General features: G+C 37.4%; 1 protein-coding gene across 7 annotated transcripts in view; it reads right to left on the bottom strand.

Moving 5' to 3' along the window:
* Positions 1 to 19,462, bottom strand: part of RAPH1 (Ras association (RalGDS/AF-6) and pleckstrin homology domains 1) — an 85,597-nt gene that overhangs the window by 26,730 nt on the left and 39,405 nt on the right. For 5 of the 7 annotated variants that reach the window (XM_040703676.2, XM_040703673.2, XM_046943854.1 and 2 more), the window contains exons 3-5: positions 19,286 to 19,391; positions 17,878 to 18,395; positions 4,219 to 4,293 (exon numbers count right to left, since the gene is read on the bottom strand). In XM_040703676.2, the coding sequence (XP_040559610.1) occupies positions 4,219 to 4,293; positions 17,878 to 18,395; positions 19,286 to 19,391 (699 nt within the window). The remainder of the gene's footprint in view (positions 1 to 4,218; positions 4,294 to 17,877; positions 18,396 to 19,285; positions 19,392 to 19,462) is intronic. The other 2 variants (XM_040703677.2, XM_046943853.1) reach the window with 1 other exon arrangement.

Here is a 19,462-nt window from a genome sequence, read left to right as displayed (position 1 = left end):
ATCACTCAGTGTCCATCGACCATTTTAAAAGCAGACAGACCTGTTTTCTCAGTCTCAATAGCTTCCACGAATGCAGGTTTGTTTTGTTTTTTTTTTCTCCCCAAAAATCTATGCACCATTCATTCTTAAGCTTTTTGCTATTAGAAGACCAAGCCCAACACAGATGATGGCTTCTGAAGGAAAAGGGGAAAGCAGCAGCCACATTTTTAATGCATCTCAAAGCTACACTGTCTCTCACCAAGAGCTCTTGCAGAAGAGATCTTTCCCCTGCAGTCTATTAAGGATAAGAAGGGAAAGAGATAGACAGCTGTTGTTTATGAACTTCAGTGCAGAAGTGTGTCTACAAACCTCTCCAGAGCCTCTCATGTTTGATCAAAATTTACAAGTATCCTCCCTTCCTCCTACCCCATCAACCAGATCATTAACAAAGATGTTAAACTGCATTGGACCAGTACTGAATCCTGCGGTGCACCACTGGTTACTGGCCTCTAACTACACCTCATTCCATTTTGAAGGCATACTTCAATGTAAGGCAGAGGAGAATCTTAGGCAACAGGGACATAAGTTATGCTGCCTCCCTGAAAAAGTGCCTATACTACGCTTGACAAAATCAGTAGTGATTTAAGGGGTGGGGGAATACTACATTCACTTGCAGATTCAGTAACAAGCACATCTGAACCAGACTGACCTGAGGTGCATGAAGACCACTTTGCAGCTGATTTATTCTAAAGTCTGGAGGGATTACACAGTGAAGTAACCAAAACCTACAAAATCAGGGCAATCTGCGCTCATAACGAGCGTTCCGGTCAACAAGAGAAGAAAGACTTTACTATACATTTTCTGAAGGTGCTGACATTCATATCTGAAGCTTTACATCACTAAATCACCATCATCTGTCTTCCTGAATGTAGTCTATGCTTCACATGCATCAGAACAGTTAAATAATTGATAACTCAAACGTGACGTGGAATTTTATTTCCTATTTGCATGTCCTAGACTAGAATATATTCAAGCCCCAAATACTCTCTCAAAATTATTTGTGTCTGTATTTCATAGCCATAAAGAATTACAGAATTCAAATTCTAAAGCTTAGTTAGCTAGCTTACTTCCAAACAAGCCTGAAGCTTAGACATTGCTTTGTTTTCAATATTCTGTAATTTACCTCACTGATATATACGCACTTGTGCTTCAAGAAAATAAAAAGAGGGTGGAGCGTAGTAAATGCTGTGACAGAACTACATTTAAAAATGGAGACCAGCATAAAGATTTTTTTTTTTTTTTTTAAAGCTGTGATCTTCCCTGTGCTGCAAAATGAATTGTGTCCAGGCACGGCTGTAATGCAACAAGAACCTAATTCATTTCTAGAATTTTAAAAGGAGTTACATTATTAGAGGACAAGATTTATATTGTCTTTCTCCTAATCACCTCATTCTGAATATAAGGGGCAGATAAAGGAAGGGGAAGGATACAAGAAACAGTAAGACATAAAACAACTAATTGGCAGGCTAGAGACACAAGCACAGAGCTGTAACGTGATCATACATTTAACAGATCTAACGCCTAACTACAATTGCAAAGAAAAGTCCTATTTCTTAGGATGACATCTCTCATAATGGGGCTTATCTAATGTCACAACAATGTCACTTATCCGCTCTATCTGAAAAGCTGTGGTAGTCCAATGAAGTCCAGTGACTAGAAAAAGAGAAAGATAACACCCATTTTTAAAAGGGAAAAAAAGAATACCTGAGGAACTACAGGCCAGCCAGTCACACCTCTTTACCCAGCAAGATCACAGTGCAGATGATGAACAAGGCATAGGGAAAACAGAGAGGTGACTGGTGACAGCCAGTAAAGTGTCACCAAAGGCAGATTGTGATCGACAAACTCAGTAGCCTTTACATCAGGATTACACATTAGCAGAAAAGAGCAAAGGATGCGATCTATCTGGACTGCAACGCATTTAATCCTTTGCACCACACAACATCCTTCTCTCTAAAATGGACAGATGTGGACTTGATGGGCAGGCCACCTGGTGGATAAGGAATTGACTAGATGGTCAAATTCAAGGTGTTGTGGTCAAAGGCTCAATGCCCAGCTTTGGGATCAGTGATGAGCAGCGTTCCTTGGAGGTCTATACTGACTGGTATCATTTAACATCTTCGTCAGTGACACAGACAGTGGAACTGAGTGCACTCTAGACAACAACAAGCTGAGAGGTGCAAGTGATATGCCTGATATATGATATGCCATTGTGAGGGATCCCAACAGACTTGAGAGGTAAGTCTGTATGAACAACATGCTGCTCAACAAGATCAAGTGCAAAGCCCTGCATCTGGGTCAGTACAGTCCCAAGCACAAATACAAGCTGGGCAGTGAGGAGGAGATGGAGGTTTTTGAGATGAAAAAACGGGATTGTTTTCCGGAGAACCTGTGGATGCCTCATCCCTGGAAGTGTTCGAGGTCAGGTTGGATGCAGCTTTTTGGCAGCCTGATCTAGTGGAATGTGTCTCTGCTCATAGCAAGACGGTTGGAATTAGATGAACTTTAAGTTCCCTTCCAACACAGACCATTCTATGATTCTATGAATTATACCATTTTACTACCGAAATTTCTCTCTACAAGAGGTCAGGTGGGAACCACTAAAGGTATCCACACCAGAACTGTATGCTTGATAGTAGATCAGCTGTATTAAGACAATCCTATGCTCAGTTAATAAGAAATAATATCCTTAGATCAGGAAACTCATCATAAGCACCTGACTCAAAGGGCTTTGAAGCCCAATAAGACAAGACAAAGACTTAAAAATCCAAAAAGTTAACTTCGTGAGTCCTGTTAGAACCACTGATATGAAGTAGTTCGTGGTCGTATAATCTGATGGACTTGATATTTTGCCTTTTTTTTTTTTTTTTAAATAAACCTGAAGTTCCATGTGGTAACCAAGACACATTCAGTATTTAAATAAAAGGGAAGATATGAAAACATATGGAGGTGAAAAAAATTATGGTTTCTGTTTGTATTGCAACAAAGCAAGATTTGCTGGCTTGATGTCTGTTTGCTTTGTTACTGATGCTGGGGATGTGGAAGGGTGTGTGTGCTGATGGAGTAGGGGAAGCTGACAGGACGGAAGGGAAAGTAGCACAGAACTGAGGTTTAGGAGAAACAGTCACAAAAAAAGAAAACTATGTGGTTTTCTCTGCTGTTTAAACACCTCTAGAAGAGAGCCAATAACTGTTGTCAAGATGCACGCTGAGCATTCTGAGAATTTTTAGATATCTAAGGAAGTAGTAATTTCAAACTTCTATTGGAAAACACAGACTATTTAAGCTAATCAAACATTCCCTCTACTGTTTTGAAGTGATAAAATCTACCTTGGCAAATTCAAGTTTGCTCAAGATTTTTTTTCTCCATGTCATCTATTAGAAAAATAACACAAAGAGTGTTAGATAAGTAGGCAAATAGCATCAGACATATCTGACACCTCAGGTATCGAACAAAGTTTTCTCACCAACGTGAAGGTGCATATACTTCATCTCAGCATGCTTTTTGTTTATTTTTCATCTGGGAGATTTTAGGCTTGCTCTGTCTTTCCCTACTCTAGTTTCAAAGGGAAACACATATGAAAATTACAATTTTTAAATTGAACCAGAGGAAATTATTGGCAATTTGTGGCCTCTTAATACATCACTGACCCATAAGGAAAATGTATTTATGAACAGGCTTTGTCTACACCAGGCTTATTATACTATTGTCTTATTATAACATTCTCACCCTACATTGTATCTCAATAGCTTTTGTTTAAAATAAATTAATTCTATTACGTGCTACAGTTTATCTTCAGAAAGTGAGTCCTTACAGGATACTAGTGCATTTTAACAGCACAGAATAGTCTCACCTATTTTCCTCCCCTTAGGCTCTTCTCTATTTTCTTAAAGTATTGTGTGGGAACAGGAACAAAAGAACTCCTAGTTCAGTACATTTCCTTTGTAGCTAATGCATTTTTAACCCATAATTATTAAGTATTTGCCAAGAAACTGAACACTTCAATAAATGTGCAGAAACAGTAAAATGCTCTTCAAAAACACCTTGGGCAAACAGGAAAATAATTTAAGTAAATGCAAAAGTTCCTGGAAAGGGCAGGGGTGGGAGGAGTATAGCATACCGCAAAAGCTACTTTCTACACAGAAACAGTCACATGCAGGTGGAAAGAAGACGCATCACCTTGGTCAGTAAGTGAGAAGGCTTTCCTGCAATGTTTCTCAGAAGGAGGGAGGTTTCCCTGTCCAAATAGGAGTGCTTGTTCAGAAAGAAAGAGAAAGAACATAGGTCAAAAGTAGTCAGTAATTTTATAGCGTATTGACTACAGAAGATAAGCAGAGTTTAAGGGAAAAAAAAAAAACAACAACACAACACACCCACATCTTCTGTTCATTTCCCTCCCATAAAAACGTGAACATTCCCAAATAATACAAACCTAACACTAATATAAAAGGAATCATGCTAATAGAGGACACAAGTTTAATTAACCTTCTCTGAACAAAAGGCCACAGAACAGAATTAAGAAGAGCTCTGCTTACCTGCTACTGGTTTCTTTTCTGCAAGAAATCACTTATTTTTAAAGAACATTTAGAACAAAAACATCCACTTTTCAAAAATCCTGTATGGTCCTGTAAAACTGAATGTTCTGCTTCTGCTGTACAAAGTTACTAAAAGCTGGTCACATGGAGGCAAGGAACTGCTTTCATGCCTTCTACACTGCCTATTACTTTTACGTTTATGGAAGAAAGTTGTCACCAGAAATAATCTAAACTTTACTTACAACTAAGCCTTTTTTCCCACTTTTTTTTTTTTTGTAAAAAATTATGCAAGTTTCTCAGAAAATACACTTTAACCTGTACAAAAAGGAAACAAAACAAGCAGCAACCTGTAAGGAAGGTTTCTTAAAACTTAAAAATTGAAGAATAACAGTTAGAGGGATCATCATCTGCAGCATCTATTACAGAAGAACAGCAAAATCATCAGCTCAGTCTACAGAACTTCAGTCACAAATCTGCTGAGGAAATCAGATTAACACCATGGTATTAAACAAGAATATTGAATGTATCTCATGTACCATCACTGTACTGCAAATTTCATCCCTCGTGGCTGCATCTGTCTCAGCTGTTACTACCATGTTGATTGATTTTACTATGTACAGAGAGACAAGTTCAAGCAATTCTTTCAAAGAGTTTCTGGATAGACTTCTAATCACAGATCACAATGTCTGACAAGTCACATCACTTTTTCTTAGTGAATTGTGCAGTAGGGTAAAAAGAACATTACAGTGCACATTCACAACCTCTTTCTTATAGCTTAGTATAAGGAACCTCCATTTAAAGCAAATAGTATTTCCTGGAAAATATTTCTGCAATAGAGAAGCTTAAGGAAGATAATTTAAAGTATCACGGCTCCTTTTGGCTGTACTCATATTTAAGTACAGTATCATATTTATCCAGTAATAAGTCTTTATTCTATTTTAACACTGCTTGCCAGACTTGCAACAAAATACGAAAACAGATAACCACAGTAAAATTATTTGGAAGTTAAGAATAACAGTATTTCATAAGTGCTGCCAATAAAACGTGCAGTAACTGTGTGATGACAAACTACCTGTGTGAATCTGACCTGGAGAGACATGTCTAGAAAGAGTTATGCACAGGCATCCTTTGACCATGGTTCCTTACTACTACGTAACACATTTCTACAGTACTCCAGGTAACCAAAAGTTAGAATGATTAGATGGAGGAGGAAGGGCTGAGTTCTGAGGTATTACAGAGCTTGGCTCAACAACGATGTGCATATAACTTCAAATGTTTGATCTACATAAACCTAGAGAAAAAAAAAAAAATCAGTTCATCCAGTAAGTGGACATGGGTTATAAGAAAAAAAGGAAAGTTTAAATAAAGGATGTTTCATTTTGGAACAATGTGCAATTCCTTTACAACTGCAATTGCAAAATATTTTTTCTATTTTAGAGGATAGACCAGATCAAATACCAAGCTTTGAGGGGAACTGATGCTGCCTTTTAATACAGGCTTCCCAGGAATACTCCATTCTTCAGAGGTAGCTAAATATTCTGTTATATTGCCTTAAGATACAATGACTACACTGAACCACAATGAAGCTCCAAATGGCTCATCCCTCCTCCCTACTTCTAGAGTCCAAATTTAAATCAGAGTTCTGACAACTTAAATGCCTAATTTCTATAAATAATCTACTTTTCTGTCCAAAGTCCTTTCCCTGACAAACGAATAACACTAATAAAATCTAGGAAAACAAAACTAAAACTTGAATTACTACTCGACAGACATTCTTGGTCATCCACTGTGAAACACCTGCTGTCCTTCCACCCGCTCCCATCACAATTCTGGGATCACAGCCCTGGCAACAAAGTTGCCTCCCTCCCAGTGCAATTTCACAGTAACTCATATCCAGTTAAACCAGCTGGTGGCACTCTTGTGCCACAAATTTGGATTTAATTAGTGACAGCTAAGAAACACCTTAAGTTTTTTTTGTTTGTTTGTTTGTTTGTTTTTTTACAAAGCCTTCCTCGTTTGCCAAGAACCAAACTTAAATAAGGAAAATGCAGAATGCAGTGAGCAGTGTCTGATAAAAAGCTCTATGCTTACAAAGCTTTCTTAAAAAGGTAACTAACAGTTTTTGACTACATCAGTATAGTGAATTCCTTAGACAATCAGCAGAAACTGTTAGAACACACGATTTTCAAAAGAGAAGAATTATATATATATGTATGTGTGTATGTGTACATATTTTAATTTTATTTTTTTAAAACTTTGTCCCAGAAGGAGTACAAAGAGGGGAAGGGAGAACCCAAATTTTTCTTCGCAAATGCTTTGAGTTGTGTTTTCACATGGAACATATAACAACACACATTACAAAATGATTAACATATAATTTAAAATATCTTATGTTCTGCCTTCCTTTGCAATGGACTGCCAGGAGCAATTATGGTTCAAAAATATGGTTCAAAAAGAAAAAAACTTAAGTGTATTAAGCGTATTTCAAGTAGGCTTCCCTAATTAATAACTAGAAAACAGGTAATGATCAACTTCAGATTGAGAAAGTCTAAGTGTAACAATGTGCTTAGTGTGCTACCATGACACCAGTGGATTCAATTGAAGTTATTAATGTGATTTTTTTTAATATTACAGGCAAAGTGATACAACTGCCGACAAACAAACTATAGATAGATGCGATAGTAACTTACAGGAGTCATTTCAGCTTCCTCTTCTGAAGAGTTAATGGGATGCTTGGACTGATTAATGGAATGTCCCATAGAAAAAGAGTAAAAAAAGCAGGAAAACTAAGAGGAAAGAATGCAAAAAGAAAAGAGGGGAAAAGGAAGGGGAAGAAAAGAAAGCCTTTATTCTCAGACAGAAGAGGAAATAAAATAGTGATGACAATTAACGAAAGTAAAGGAAGCCAAACTACATTTAGAAATTGCAGTGTCCCTTATCCCATTTTCTTATTAATGATCAATGACTTAAAGATGAGATTCAGGTTTTCTCATTCTATCAGGAGGGAAAAGAGATTGGATGCAAGTACGTTCTTGAACCATAGTAAGAGTGGTTAACTTCATCATTAACTTCAGATGGAACACTGCAGTAAAACTTTTGTAGCCACACACAAACCCAGGTAGTCATTGTGCAAGGAGAATGCTAAGTAACAGTTGTGGGTTAAATTCTCCAAATAAAACAAACAGCAACAAACAAACAAACAAACAGAAAAACAGCCTGTCACTTCATATAACTTCATATACTTTCTGCATCAATATCTTCATACTAGGAAGTTACATAAATATGCTTTAGCAACAAACAGTAAACATAACAAGAAAAAAGTGGATACAGATTTACCTCTTCTTCAGCTGGACATAGTACTTCAGACCCAAGCACCCTCATACTGTAATTGATTTTAAAAAGAAATGAAGAGAAAGTATTTTTCTATTTCCCTATTTCTTTCTTTTCCTAAGAGTAGAAGGTTGCAGGGGAGGACATTTGTGCCTTAGGACAAAAATGTTCAATTATGATAGTGATACATGAAGTTATTAAAGGATTGAAAATTGAACATTACACTCCTAAAAGTCAGAGTGCCTAAAGATTTCCAGCATGGTATCCAATGCTTCCCCCTTTCTGTCAAAGGTAAGAGATATTTATTTCAGGCACATTAATTTTGCTAATTTAGTTAGGGAGTTAGGGTTTGATAGATGAAGAAGGGAGTTGCATTTTATTCTTATCAAAATGCCTGAAAAAGAATGCAGATGCTTAGAATCATAGAATCATTTAGGCTGGAAAAGATCACTAAAATTATCTCGTCCATCACTTAGAAACTAATGCTGCACCATTAGAGAGCAGAACTGAGATTTTCATATATAAGATGTATTTTCAGCCATTTATACACATTTTGCCATGCTATAACCAAGACAGAAATTTTCCACGATGGTTTACTATTAGAGGATGGTTACTATTAATTCCTTCAAAATATAATTATTTTTAAGGCTTTAATACCTCTGTATGTCTGACCATGAAATGGATTATTGTCAGTGACATCCTCAAAGACCGGGGACTCTGCTGGTCCATGGGAACTTAAATTTTTCTGAGCAGGAGCCGCCTTTAGAATTAAAATTGTAGTCTACAAAGCCTCGCTGAAGCCTAGCCCATCACAATTACAAGCCTCAAGGCTGCATTCTTTCTTATGGCACTGCCCAGTCTTTCAATTGGGCTGCAAACAACTATCCACGAACAAAAGATTGGCCAAGCCTGAGAATGCTTGGGCCACTGTTGGGAGAGTAGTAAAAATTGCAGAGTCTTCATACAACTGCAATGCCTGGCTGCTGCAGAGCATGTTGGAGCCAGACACTGGATGTGACAATCCAGTGCTATTACTCTGCGCTCCCAAGTGTCCAACCCTCCTGGAACTTGTGCAACTCTATCTCACAACAGGCAATTGGAATTTCCTAACTCCAACTGTTAGTTCAGCAGGTTTTTTTTTGTTTTGTTTTTGTTGTTGTTTGGTTTTTTTTGTTTTCTCTGAACTGTATCAGGAGTGAAAAAAAAATCTAATTTACAGCAAGTATTGCTTAACTGTAATGGATCCTTTTAACTTTATGTCAGTTCTGGCTATTATAGCTTAATCCTACTGAAATTTGCTGCAATTTAAGAAACAAGTCTGCAGACATTCCACATTAAGAAACTGCTGAACCATGTACAGGAGAAGCACTATTTGTTCATCTGTGTGACTCTCAAGAGAGATAGCAGACATATTGTAAAGGTTTCTTGTTGAACACAAGCTCCTTGGGAAACAGGAGGACAGACAGAAAGGATTTTAAATGCTGATAAACAGTTTGATTTTAGTTTCACTACCAGCAAAGAACTTTAAGGCAGAACTGCTTCAAGAGTCAATTCTAACCTTCCTCAACCATAGGCTCATGCACCTCTCGTGTGGTCAACAATGATTTTGACCACATCAACCAAGAGATTAGGGAACAACTTACGCAGAAGGATTATTTTTCAGGGAGACCACAAGCTAACACAAATCACCAGGCAGCTGCACAAACACTTGTGCCAACACAAGGTGGGGCAAGACTACTTAACTCAGCAACAGCACAAACCTCAATGAGTATAAACTGAACACAAAATCCCTAATAAAGTATGTCTGCAGGAAAGAGGTTTTAAGCAGTGGAATTTTCCCAAAAGAAAAAACATAGGAGGAAAAAAAAATATGGTGAAATGTAGCTTCATGGAAAATAGTCATCTGTCCTGTCCAAAAAGAGGTGTTTACTTAAGTGGAAGACTGAAAGGAAAGAAAAACCCACAAACTTTACTACAATTGACTGACAAAGAACTGCTTTAATTACAGAAAGAATTATGAAGACATCAACCCATAGATGATTTTACTTACAACAAAGAAAACAAAGTTGACTACTAAACTACAACTCAATTCTAAAAAAAACTTATAGACATCAAATCATCAAAAAACTCCATCAGTAGAAGATTATGGGTATGCACAGCAGGGGAGCTAAAAAAAGTCACAGTTCACCCTTCCAACTAGGAGGGCATAGGCCATATGAAAAAAAAAACCCACAAATCTGAAAGCAATTAAATGATAAAAAGCACTAATATGGATGGTCCAAAACCTAGAAGAACTGTTAAGAACACGAGATTAAGTAAAACGTTCAACATAGAGAAACGTAATCAGGGCTGTAAGTCTGGTTAACTAAAAGTAAAACTTCTGTATTTCTATTCACAGGCAGTCATCATTATACCATTATGGACTAACCACCAACCAGCATGCAGAGTACTGACACAGCCGGAAGGTCAGTTCTCAGCAGTTTCATCAGAACACAAAGTCTCATTTTATGGGTTCAAACGCTTTGCTAACATGACAGACTCTAGCTTTTGTCCCATATTGTAACAGTATATGCAACTGAAGTAAACTGCATAAATTCCTTCCTCCTCTTAGATTTTAATGCCCCACAGTTGGCTGCTGTGTTCTCAATTTTTGTCATCTGTTCCAAATTTGATTTTTGGCAATCCGAATTAAGGACAAACAAGTCATCTGTTGCTCAATTCCTACAGATGTGATATTTCTGTTCCCTACTCTAATTATAAAGTTGAAAAAAAAAAAAAAAAAAAGGATTTTATCTTTGTTTCAAGTAGGCTGGTATAGCCACAAAAAAAAAGTACAGTTTTAAAAACTCCACTAAATCACAGCTTGTAGTTTCCAGTGAAGGTATTGCTCTACAACAGAAATAGAGTACAACTCCCACCAGTGCTTTTGACAAAATTTGGTAGCACCATTGTGCAAGCATTAGCATTTCCAAACCCAGGTCTATTGGGTCTCTTCTGAGATGTACGTTGCCTACATATACTTTGTCACTGATCTATAGGTTGTTTTTTTTTTTTTCCTCTTGTAGATTAATCTATTAAGAATTCTAGCCTCTAATCAAGTGTTTTCTTAGCTTGTCTGTACTAATGTTCTCAGTAAACTCTACCACAAAAACAAGAATCTCTCTAAGATGCTGTGGAATCTAAATGAAGTCAATAAGATTTATTAAAAAAAAAGAAGTGGTTTCTTAGGCAGTACCCAATTTAAACTGTCTTCTACAACTGATGGAAGGCAGTGATGATGATTTCTCTAAGCAATGCACGTGAAGATGAAAAAGGAGAAGCTAAAAGGATAAAAAAAAAAGACCCCTAGACAGCAGATAAGAAGAGCATCTACTTTTACTATTATTAATCAAAGCAGCACACGTACACCCTCCTCCCCAGAACTGTAAGCATTTTGAAGAGAGTACCTGCTCAGCTGGTAACTGGAAAGTGGAGGCTGATGAAGCTTGAACTATGTGCCTTCATCTTAAAAAGTCACAAATGCTGCACATTAGAAACTATCAAGTGTGATATCTTCAGAAGAACACGATGGAAGGAAAGAATGAGAATATTAAAGGCAAATTTTTACTGATAAAGCACCACTTTTCTGGAGACAAACAAGGGGTACCATGAAAGTTTCTGTGCAAATCAACAGGCAGCAGAGGCAGCAGATTTGGTAGTCCACAGAAGACTCCAACACCACAGGACAATACGGAGAACAACATTTAGGCATAAATGCTTTTTGCTTTCAGTGTCATGGTTTTGGCTGGGAAAGAGTTAATTTTCTTCGCAAAGACACATATGGTGCTGCGTTTTGGATTGTTAATGGTGTTAATAACATGCTGTTTTTTCTTAGCAGAGCTTACACAGCACTAAGGACTTTACAGCTTCTCGTGCTGCCCTGACAGCAAGGAACTAGGAGTGCACAAAAAGCTGGGAGGGGACAGGACTACAACAGCTGACCTACACTAGCCAAAGGGATATCCCAAACCACCAGGCATCATGCTCAGCAATAAAAGCTGGGGTAAAGGAGGAGAGGGACATTTGAAGTGACAGCATTTGCCTTCCCAGTAAATAACTGTACACAATGAGCTCTGTGAATGAATACCCACCAACCAATGGGAAGCAGCAAATGAATTCCTTGTTTTGCTTTCACACATTGTTTTTGCTTTTACCTAGCAAACTGTCTTTATCTCAATCCATGAGTTCTTACAATTTTACCTTTCCAATTTTCACCCCCTTTCCACCTAGTGAGAATGGGCAGCAGCTGAGTGGTGAAGAGGTGCCTGCCAGGGTTAAACCATGATGGTAACAAAATACCCCATAAATGAAAATCTTGTGCTGATATCAGCTTTGCCAGCCAGCTACGTCAAAGAAAACAAGTATTACACTGTCCCTTTCCCCGTTCCTCCCAGGGAGGAAATTCTTAAGCTTAATCATCAGCGTCAGGCAAATTTGACTAGCAATCTCAGAAGATAAATATATTCTTCCTCCTTTTACACTAACCAGCTTCCGCTACAATTTCACGAGTCTCCTTCTATGTGGAAAAAGTTGCGCAGCAAGTTCTAAGTTTCCAGACATGAAATCAGCCTGATACACTGACTGCAGAATCAAGACCTACATATTGTTTATGTCCTTATTTCTCTTTCACTTATTTTGACATACCCCATTTTTTACTACATATCATTCCATATGTGCCTAATAACTTAAACTTTGAGAATGTCTCTTGAAGATTCTAAAAGTTTTTACCCATAAATAAATCAATATTCTATTCCATCATTTTCTTTGCAGATTCCATAAGCAAAAAAAACAGGTGCTAGTTTTGGAGACATAGGGAAGAGTATATTAGTAACCTTTGGGTTCTAGCTCATTTTCTAGGAAGAATATCATTTTAACTGTCATGCATGAACTACAAAATGAATAGTTAAGCACATTTGATTACCAGAACACAAAGACTGCTTATATTTCATAAACTGGCATGTTTAACTCAGAAGATATTCTGAACGTCTCCTCTGAAATCTGGCAAGTAAAGAGTTATTCTACCTTTATTTCAAGAACATCGGAAAACTGGACTGTTCATGCTTCTTACGACAACAAAATTGAAAGGCAAAGAAATGCTTCAGGATGACAAATACACAATTTTCCTCTACTGTGAAGTTAAAGAACATTTTGTGACTAGTAATTTCAAAAAGAAAGAAAAGGAAGAGAAAGACAGTCTGTGTTTCAAATTATGCCTTTCCATTAATTACTTTCAACACAATTAGAAATTCTCCTGAATACACTTTGTGTATAGAACTAATGACATAACACTGGCAGAAAATTAAACTTTTTTTTTTGTCTTTTTAAAAACAAACAAAAAATCCACACAATTTTAACCCCATTTTTTTGCAATACAACACTTTTAGTAATCACATAGAAAACATGACCTACAATACTCTGTTACGGCTAGAAAAGCTTCTCTACTCCTTTGTGTGGAAACTAAAATAATCCATACAAGAATCAAGGCAAAATAGCTGCAGAACACAAGCTTTGTTTTTCCTTACACCCATTTCAAATTTCCTACTTTGTCCAACAGGAGTTTCTGGCCAAGACAGTACGGTCTTCTCCAACCTTGGTGATTCTGCGATTCTATGAGGGAAATATTGGTGATAGGCAGATGATTGCACTAGATGATCTTGGAGGTCTTTTCCAACCTTGATAATTGTATGATTTTTATAAATGTACAACCAGCTAAATTACTATAACATCAAATTAGAAGTTATCTTCGTATGCAAGTCAGGATCTCTCAGTTATGCAAATTGGGTTACAAACACAAATAACTCCACCATGTTGGGAGGGAGGTGGTGAGGGATGCTGTACTATGCCAGATCAGATGGCAGACTTCAGATTTATCTGTGATGCCTTCATTGAGCATATTCAGGACAGTAACAATGACTGATCACGAACAGGCCTTTTTATCATCAGATGTCTTGCTAGCTACACAAGCAAGATCAACACAGCTCTCTATTCTCTCCCCACTACTTCTTTCTCCTTTTGCTCTAGCACAGCTCACTGCAAAAAGAATTTCTGGTAGCAAGGGTACAGAAGGAATGGAGAAACAGTTAGTACTGGAAGGCGAAGGGGACAAGTTACTCATGTAGTCATCACTTCCTTTTCCCTTATTCTTGCTATTACATCACTCATTCAGCTCTACATTCAAGTAAACTATCTGATAAGCAGAAATTAACATTTAAAGTGGATGCCACTCATTACAGATTTACAAACAAAAAAAAACATTTTACAAGCAAAAAAGAAATGGAAGACGAATGGAGTTGGGAAATAACGTTGTGAAAAACAAATTTCAACTGAGTAAAAACTGCAGGGGAGAGAACATTGAGGTGGAAGCAACTTTTCTCACTCAGCAATGCTTAGAGGAGAGTGAAGATAAGAATACAAGTGGAGACAGACAACACTTAGTACCAGCAAGGAAAGATCTTGAGACTAGAGAAGTCCTCAAAGTCATTAACATTCACAGTGTCCGAATAGGTAGTGTTAAGAATCATTAAGAAAGAGAGAAAACAAATAATTACGGCAATGAATAAAACTGTGATTTTAGACAATCCAGGGAATTTCAGCCAACTCACCTGAAAGTGGCACATACAAATTCAGAACACTGAGAACAACAAGGATGGTCCTGGCAAACAGGATCATTGAGTCACTATTTGTCATGATGCTTATGCATTTTCCATCACATGAAGTCCATACAGGGCAGACTGCTAGGACAAGGAAGAACACGAGTGCCTTTCCTACTGCTCAGGCAAGAAGATTTGAAGAATCCATTACCACTAACAGATGTATTCCCTCTAGCTCTTGGCTACATACTCCCCTAGTATGTATCAGCGTATATCAGCAGTCTTCCCTCATTCCCTATCATTTTTGGTGGCTATGGAACTGCAGATCTGTACATAATATCTATCATTAGCATTGGTCAGAAAGGGTACCAGACTATACATAAATTCAGTGTGTCACTGCATGGCTGTTCTTTTACAGCATTTCCCTACATTTCCAGGTCAAGAGGCTCAAACACATTGTAGAATTATTTTCTAAGATAGAATGCTGAAATTAGTAACTGCAAAGCTTAATTTTCTTTTTCAGGCAGGCATTTCCTCCTGTCAAAAGTCTTCTATTTTACTTTGTTATTCCCATCCTGTAGTGATTCCAGTAAAACTAAGTTGTGGAAGAAAGGACAATTTTTATTTATTTATTTAAAGTCCTTACACTGCCTGGACAGGACAGAGTGGATCAGTCAAGAGGGCAGAGCTGCCAAGTTACTGACCTCATTGATAAGAACCATAGCAGCAAAGAAAAATCACAAAGGTCAGCTCAAGTACAGAAGGCCACAAGGAAGACAGGCAAAAAGAAAAGAGCAAACTTAGAGCATTAGGTAGGAATAACAAATTAGAAACGCATCTGCTGAAGCCATGAAGTAATTGTTTCTCCACAATAATAATAATTAAAAGACACGTGGTTTTGGTGTTTTACTGGTTTTCTTTTCCCCCACATTAGCACCGGGTCTTCTCCCAAGGCTACTTCCTCAGGCTGACTGATGTCCTCCACTACAAACAGTACAACTGAGTCCAACTGAGTCAACTACGTGGGTGAGAGGGCAGAATTCAGTCCTACATGGGAAGGATGTTTCAGTTCACAACCTAGATCAATAGAGCCCTAAGCAATACTTTTCAGCCACTAAATGAACAAAAGAAAAAAACTCCTTCGTTGATGCCCAGTGATTCTACCAACAAATCCTTGGTTTTCTGCCCACTTATAACATTACTTTGATTGAAAAACCACCACCACGGAATCTGCCAAAACTCCTAACAAATTTCATTTAGCCATATCACCAGCAATGAGACAAGAAAAACAGCCTCATATTAAAAATCCCATCAAGTAAGAAATTTTATATTGAATAGCTAAATATTAATTTTGTAAACTTGGTGAAAAATATCTCAGAGATGAATAGCTTTCTCAAGCTACTGAAATTAAGACGACCAGACAGCTCAGACAGTGCAGAACAAAGCAACACTGTTGATCACTGGAAAGGTTTTTGCTCTCAAGAAGAGAGCAGAATTTGGCTCTCAAATTAACACCACTTTCTGGTTACCTCCTTTGAAGGAGTCATTCTTAGCAACTTATCTGGGCAAATAAATGATAGCCACAGTCTTCTGAGAAGCAACCACTGGGTTTACAAAGACAGCTCTCAAATGTTTTTATGAGAAAAGCTTGGGGGGGGGGAGAGGGGGGGAAGTGTTGAGCCTTGAAGTCAATGGCTAAGAGCTCAGAAAGCAACCGCAACACTTGCAGCAATATGGATTAGCTTTCTGTGAAGACAAAGCAACTTCTGGAACTGTGCCTATTGGTTCAACAATCCAGTCACATAAGTGGAGCAGGTGGTTTGTTGATCATTCATACCATACAAAGAATTGAAAATTGGGAGACTGGAAGGGTAATCTTATTGATGCCTCAGCATATCACTCCTTAAATAAGAGAGGCTGATATCTAGACTGATACCTGCAAAATCAACTTACCAAGAACAGCTTAAATTTTTAATAAGTGAATAAAATCAAGTTTTCTTATACCAGGCAACTTACAGAAGAGAGGAACTCAAGGAATAAAAAAGTCATTTTAGCTTGAGGAGAGACATCAGTGTATTATTGTATGAAGTTAATCGTTAAAAGAGATATCTGCATGACTGTCAGGAATCCAAAAAGAAAAGTCTTATCATGTCACAGAAACAGGGTGACTGATAAATGAAAACCAATACAATCAGACTGTCACAGGCTAGACTCTAACTCTTAAATCTACAGCAATATTAAAGAGGTTTGCATTTTAACTTTCAAAAGAGAAAAGGACACTTTTCTATCTACCTCTGTCTTGCTACGCTCAATACAAATCCACAAATAGAAAATACTGATAATCAGCTTTTTCTGTAAGAAGCTGTAACACATTTCTCACCAGTGACCTTGATGAGTTATCACGAAACTGACAAGTCTGCATCACTCACTCTTTGCATCAGATGAACTTTTGTTGCAGATGTATAAAGACATGGTTTAAGCACAATTCATTCAAATTAGTGTTTATTATTGATTTGAACAAACTTAGCTTATTTCTCTTTTCTTTTTGCTAGAGAGAAAACCGAAAGTGAACATTTCCTTTAGTACAGCTGTCTTTTGACTAGTAAGTCAGGTTTTTGTTTTAGCTTAAATACTTAAATTCACTGGAATATTTTCCTCATTTCCTCATGTAACACACCAGAACTTTCAACATTTCCCAAACTCACTGTGTTTTTACTGAGAAAAAGAATTGCTGTCTGACTATCATTAACCAATACAGAGGAACAAAAATCTCAAATTTGGTATTGCTCTACCACGAACCAATTGGTTTTCTGTGTTGGGCGTCGCTTGGAAGAGTTCTCCTTGCCATACATTTAAGAGGAATATTAAGAAGTGGTGAACTGCTGTTCTAGCTCCAGACAGATATTCACAGTATGTGACACACATGCAGTACAGTAATGCAAATGTAGTAATGTCAGTCAACTTCTCATTCCCTTTTTCAAAGCTGTACACTTCTTATATACTGCTTTTAAGTTAAATCTAAGATTTACTTAGAAGAAAAACATTAAATATAAAACTTTAAAACACATGAGTGGATTTGGAAGAAGAAAAGATGGGGAAAACTCTTAAAAAACAAGAACAACACTACCTTTTACATTAAGATTCCTTGCAGGTAGACAAAAGCAAAAAAAAATAGCCGTAGCGTGTAGTCCATGCATAAGCAATCCTGATCTCTAATCAGTTTTGTTATATGGAATATGTTTAGCAAGGAGTATCAGCCTAAAAGAAGAGAGGGGGGGAAAAAAAAAGAAGAAAAACAGCTTGAAGAAAAAACATCAAAGTAATTATTAAATTAATGACATTACCTCGGTGATTGGTTGCCCTTGTGATGTCAAGTCCAGTTCCTGAGGTCTTGTCACCTTATCAATATCCAAAGAGTCCATGCTGGAAGCTGCAGAAGTTATGCTGGAACGGGAGGAGTTACTGATTGAGCGTACCTCAGCATCACTCACTGTGCCAGCAGATGCTGTCCTCCTGTGCTGGGCATTAACTACTGGTTTGGCATCTTCTGCTATAGACTGCTGGGCTGCCTCATCCATGCTCAAGGAAGCTTTCTCTAATTGTGCAGTGATGTCATCCAGAGAAACGTTGGCATGTGGTGGTTTAGTAACCTTACCAGATGAAGAGGATAATCCTTTCATACTGCCATGCTTAGTAGAAGGACGGCTAGCAGGTGGTTTCTGAACTTTCGATTCTGTGGCAAGGCGTTTCACTGCAGTATTATTTGCTGAATGAGACCCAATGCTGCTGAGCTCCTGCTCTATGGAGCAGAGATCAGCCATGAGGGCATCTAGATCCACAGTCTCCCCCTGATTCAGAGCTTCTGCAATGAAGAAAAGTTTTTGGTATGAGCAAGTTTGCTATATTTCTCTACGCAACTCTTCATTTTATGTTATTGAATATAATAGCTGGAATACAGGGACCAAGGAAGCTGTATTTTCCCTCCCCATCTATATTGCAAAACCTGTCCTCACTGATAAGTGTTAAGTTTATTTGCACTAGTACCCTTGACTGGTCTAAGAGAATAAAAAAAATAAATAAATAGTTATAATAAGTTAAATATACTTTCTGATGGGAGAAACCTGTGAATTTTTAGTTACACTTGAAAGATTGGAACTGCTCTCCTGTGAACAGAACCTAAAAATGTACTCGTATATATCATGCTTCAGCTTTTCAATGAAATATGTTTTGCTAGGCAAATGGGACATTACTTTAAAAACAAACAAAAACAACTCTCAACACTAAAAAAAAAAGTACTATGTACACACTGAAACCTCTAAATTAAAGGCTTCTGTATTACAACTAGGGGAAGTTATTTTAAGACAAAGAAAAGTATGATTTTTGTTTAACATGAAAGCATTCTGTAGCTATGCTCATGCATTCTGTCCCATGAAGCAAGATGCTTTCTTTCCGCTTAACAAATACACATTAATTCCTTTTTTCACGAGTCCAGATCCCAGAACAAGTTTTCTTTATAAATACTAGCCTACAATTCTTAGATACTCGGTTCTATAAAAGACAGGGTTGAAGGATATTCAAAATTCTCTGCCATCAGAAAGCAAGGCTGTTATCAAACACATTCTCACTTCTAGCTATAGTGTATTTTAACATGCTTTGAAACCATTTCATAATGTTGTCATTTATGGTTGAAACAGCATTTTTGATTTTTTTTTTCCTAAAATAATACTTTAGAAGGTAAATAATTCAACAAACCATTCAAATTGTACATGGAGAAACGATATGAGAAGTTGGCAAGGTTGGTTTCTTGGTGGAGAGGTGATCTCTTCACTGGTGCCACAGGCTTGTCTGAATCCAAACTCTGACAAAGACAAGAAAAGGTGGAGAATGTAATTTGACAAAGAAATTGTCAAGACTGATGAAAATAAATTT

The sequence above is a fragment of the Gallus gallus genome, chromosome 7 (assembly GCF_016699485.2).
Source record: "Gallus gallus isolate bGalGal1 chromosome 7, bGalGal1.mat.broiler.GRCg7b, whole genome shotgun sequence".
In the NCBI taxonomy this organism is placed as follows: domain Eukaryota; kingdom Metazoa; phylum Chordata; class Aves; order Galliformes; family Phasianidae; genus Gallus; species Gallus gallus.
Note: the sequence above shows the minus strand (reverse complement) of the source record. Positions and strands in the feature narration are given on the sequence as shown.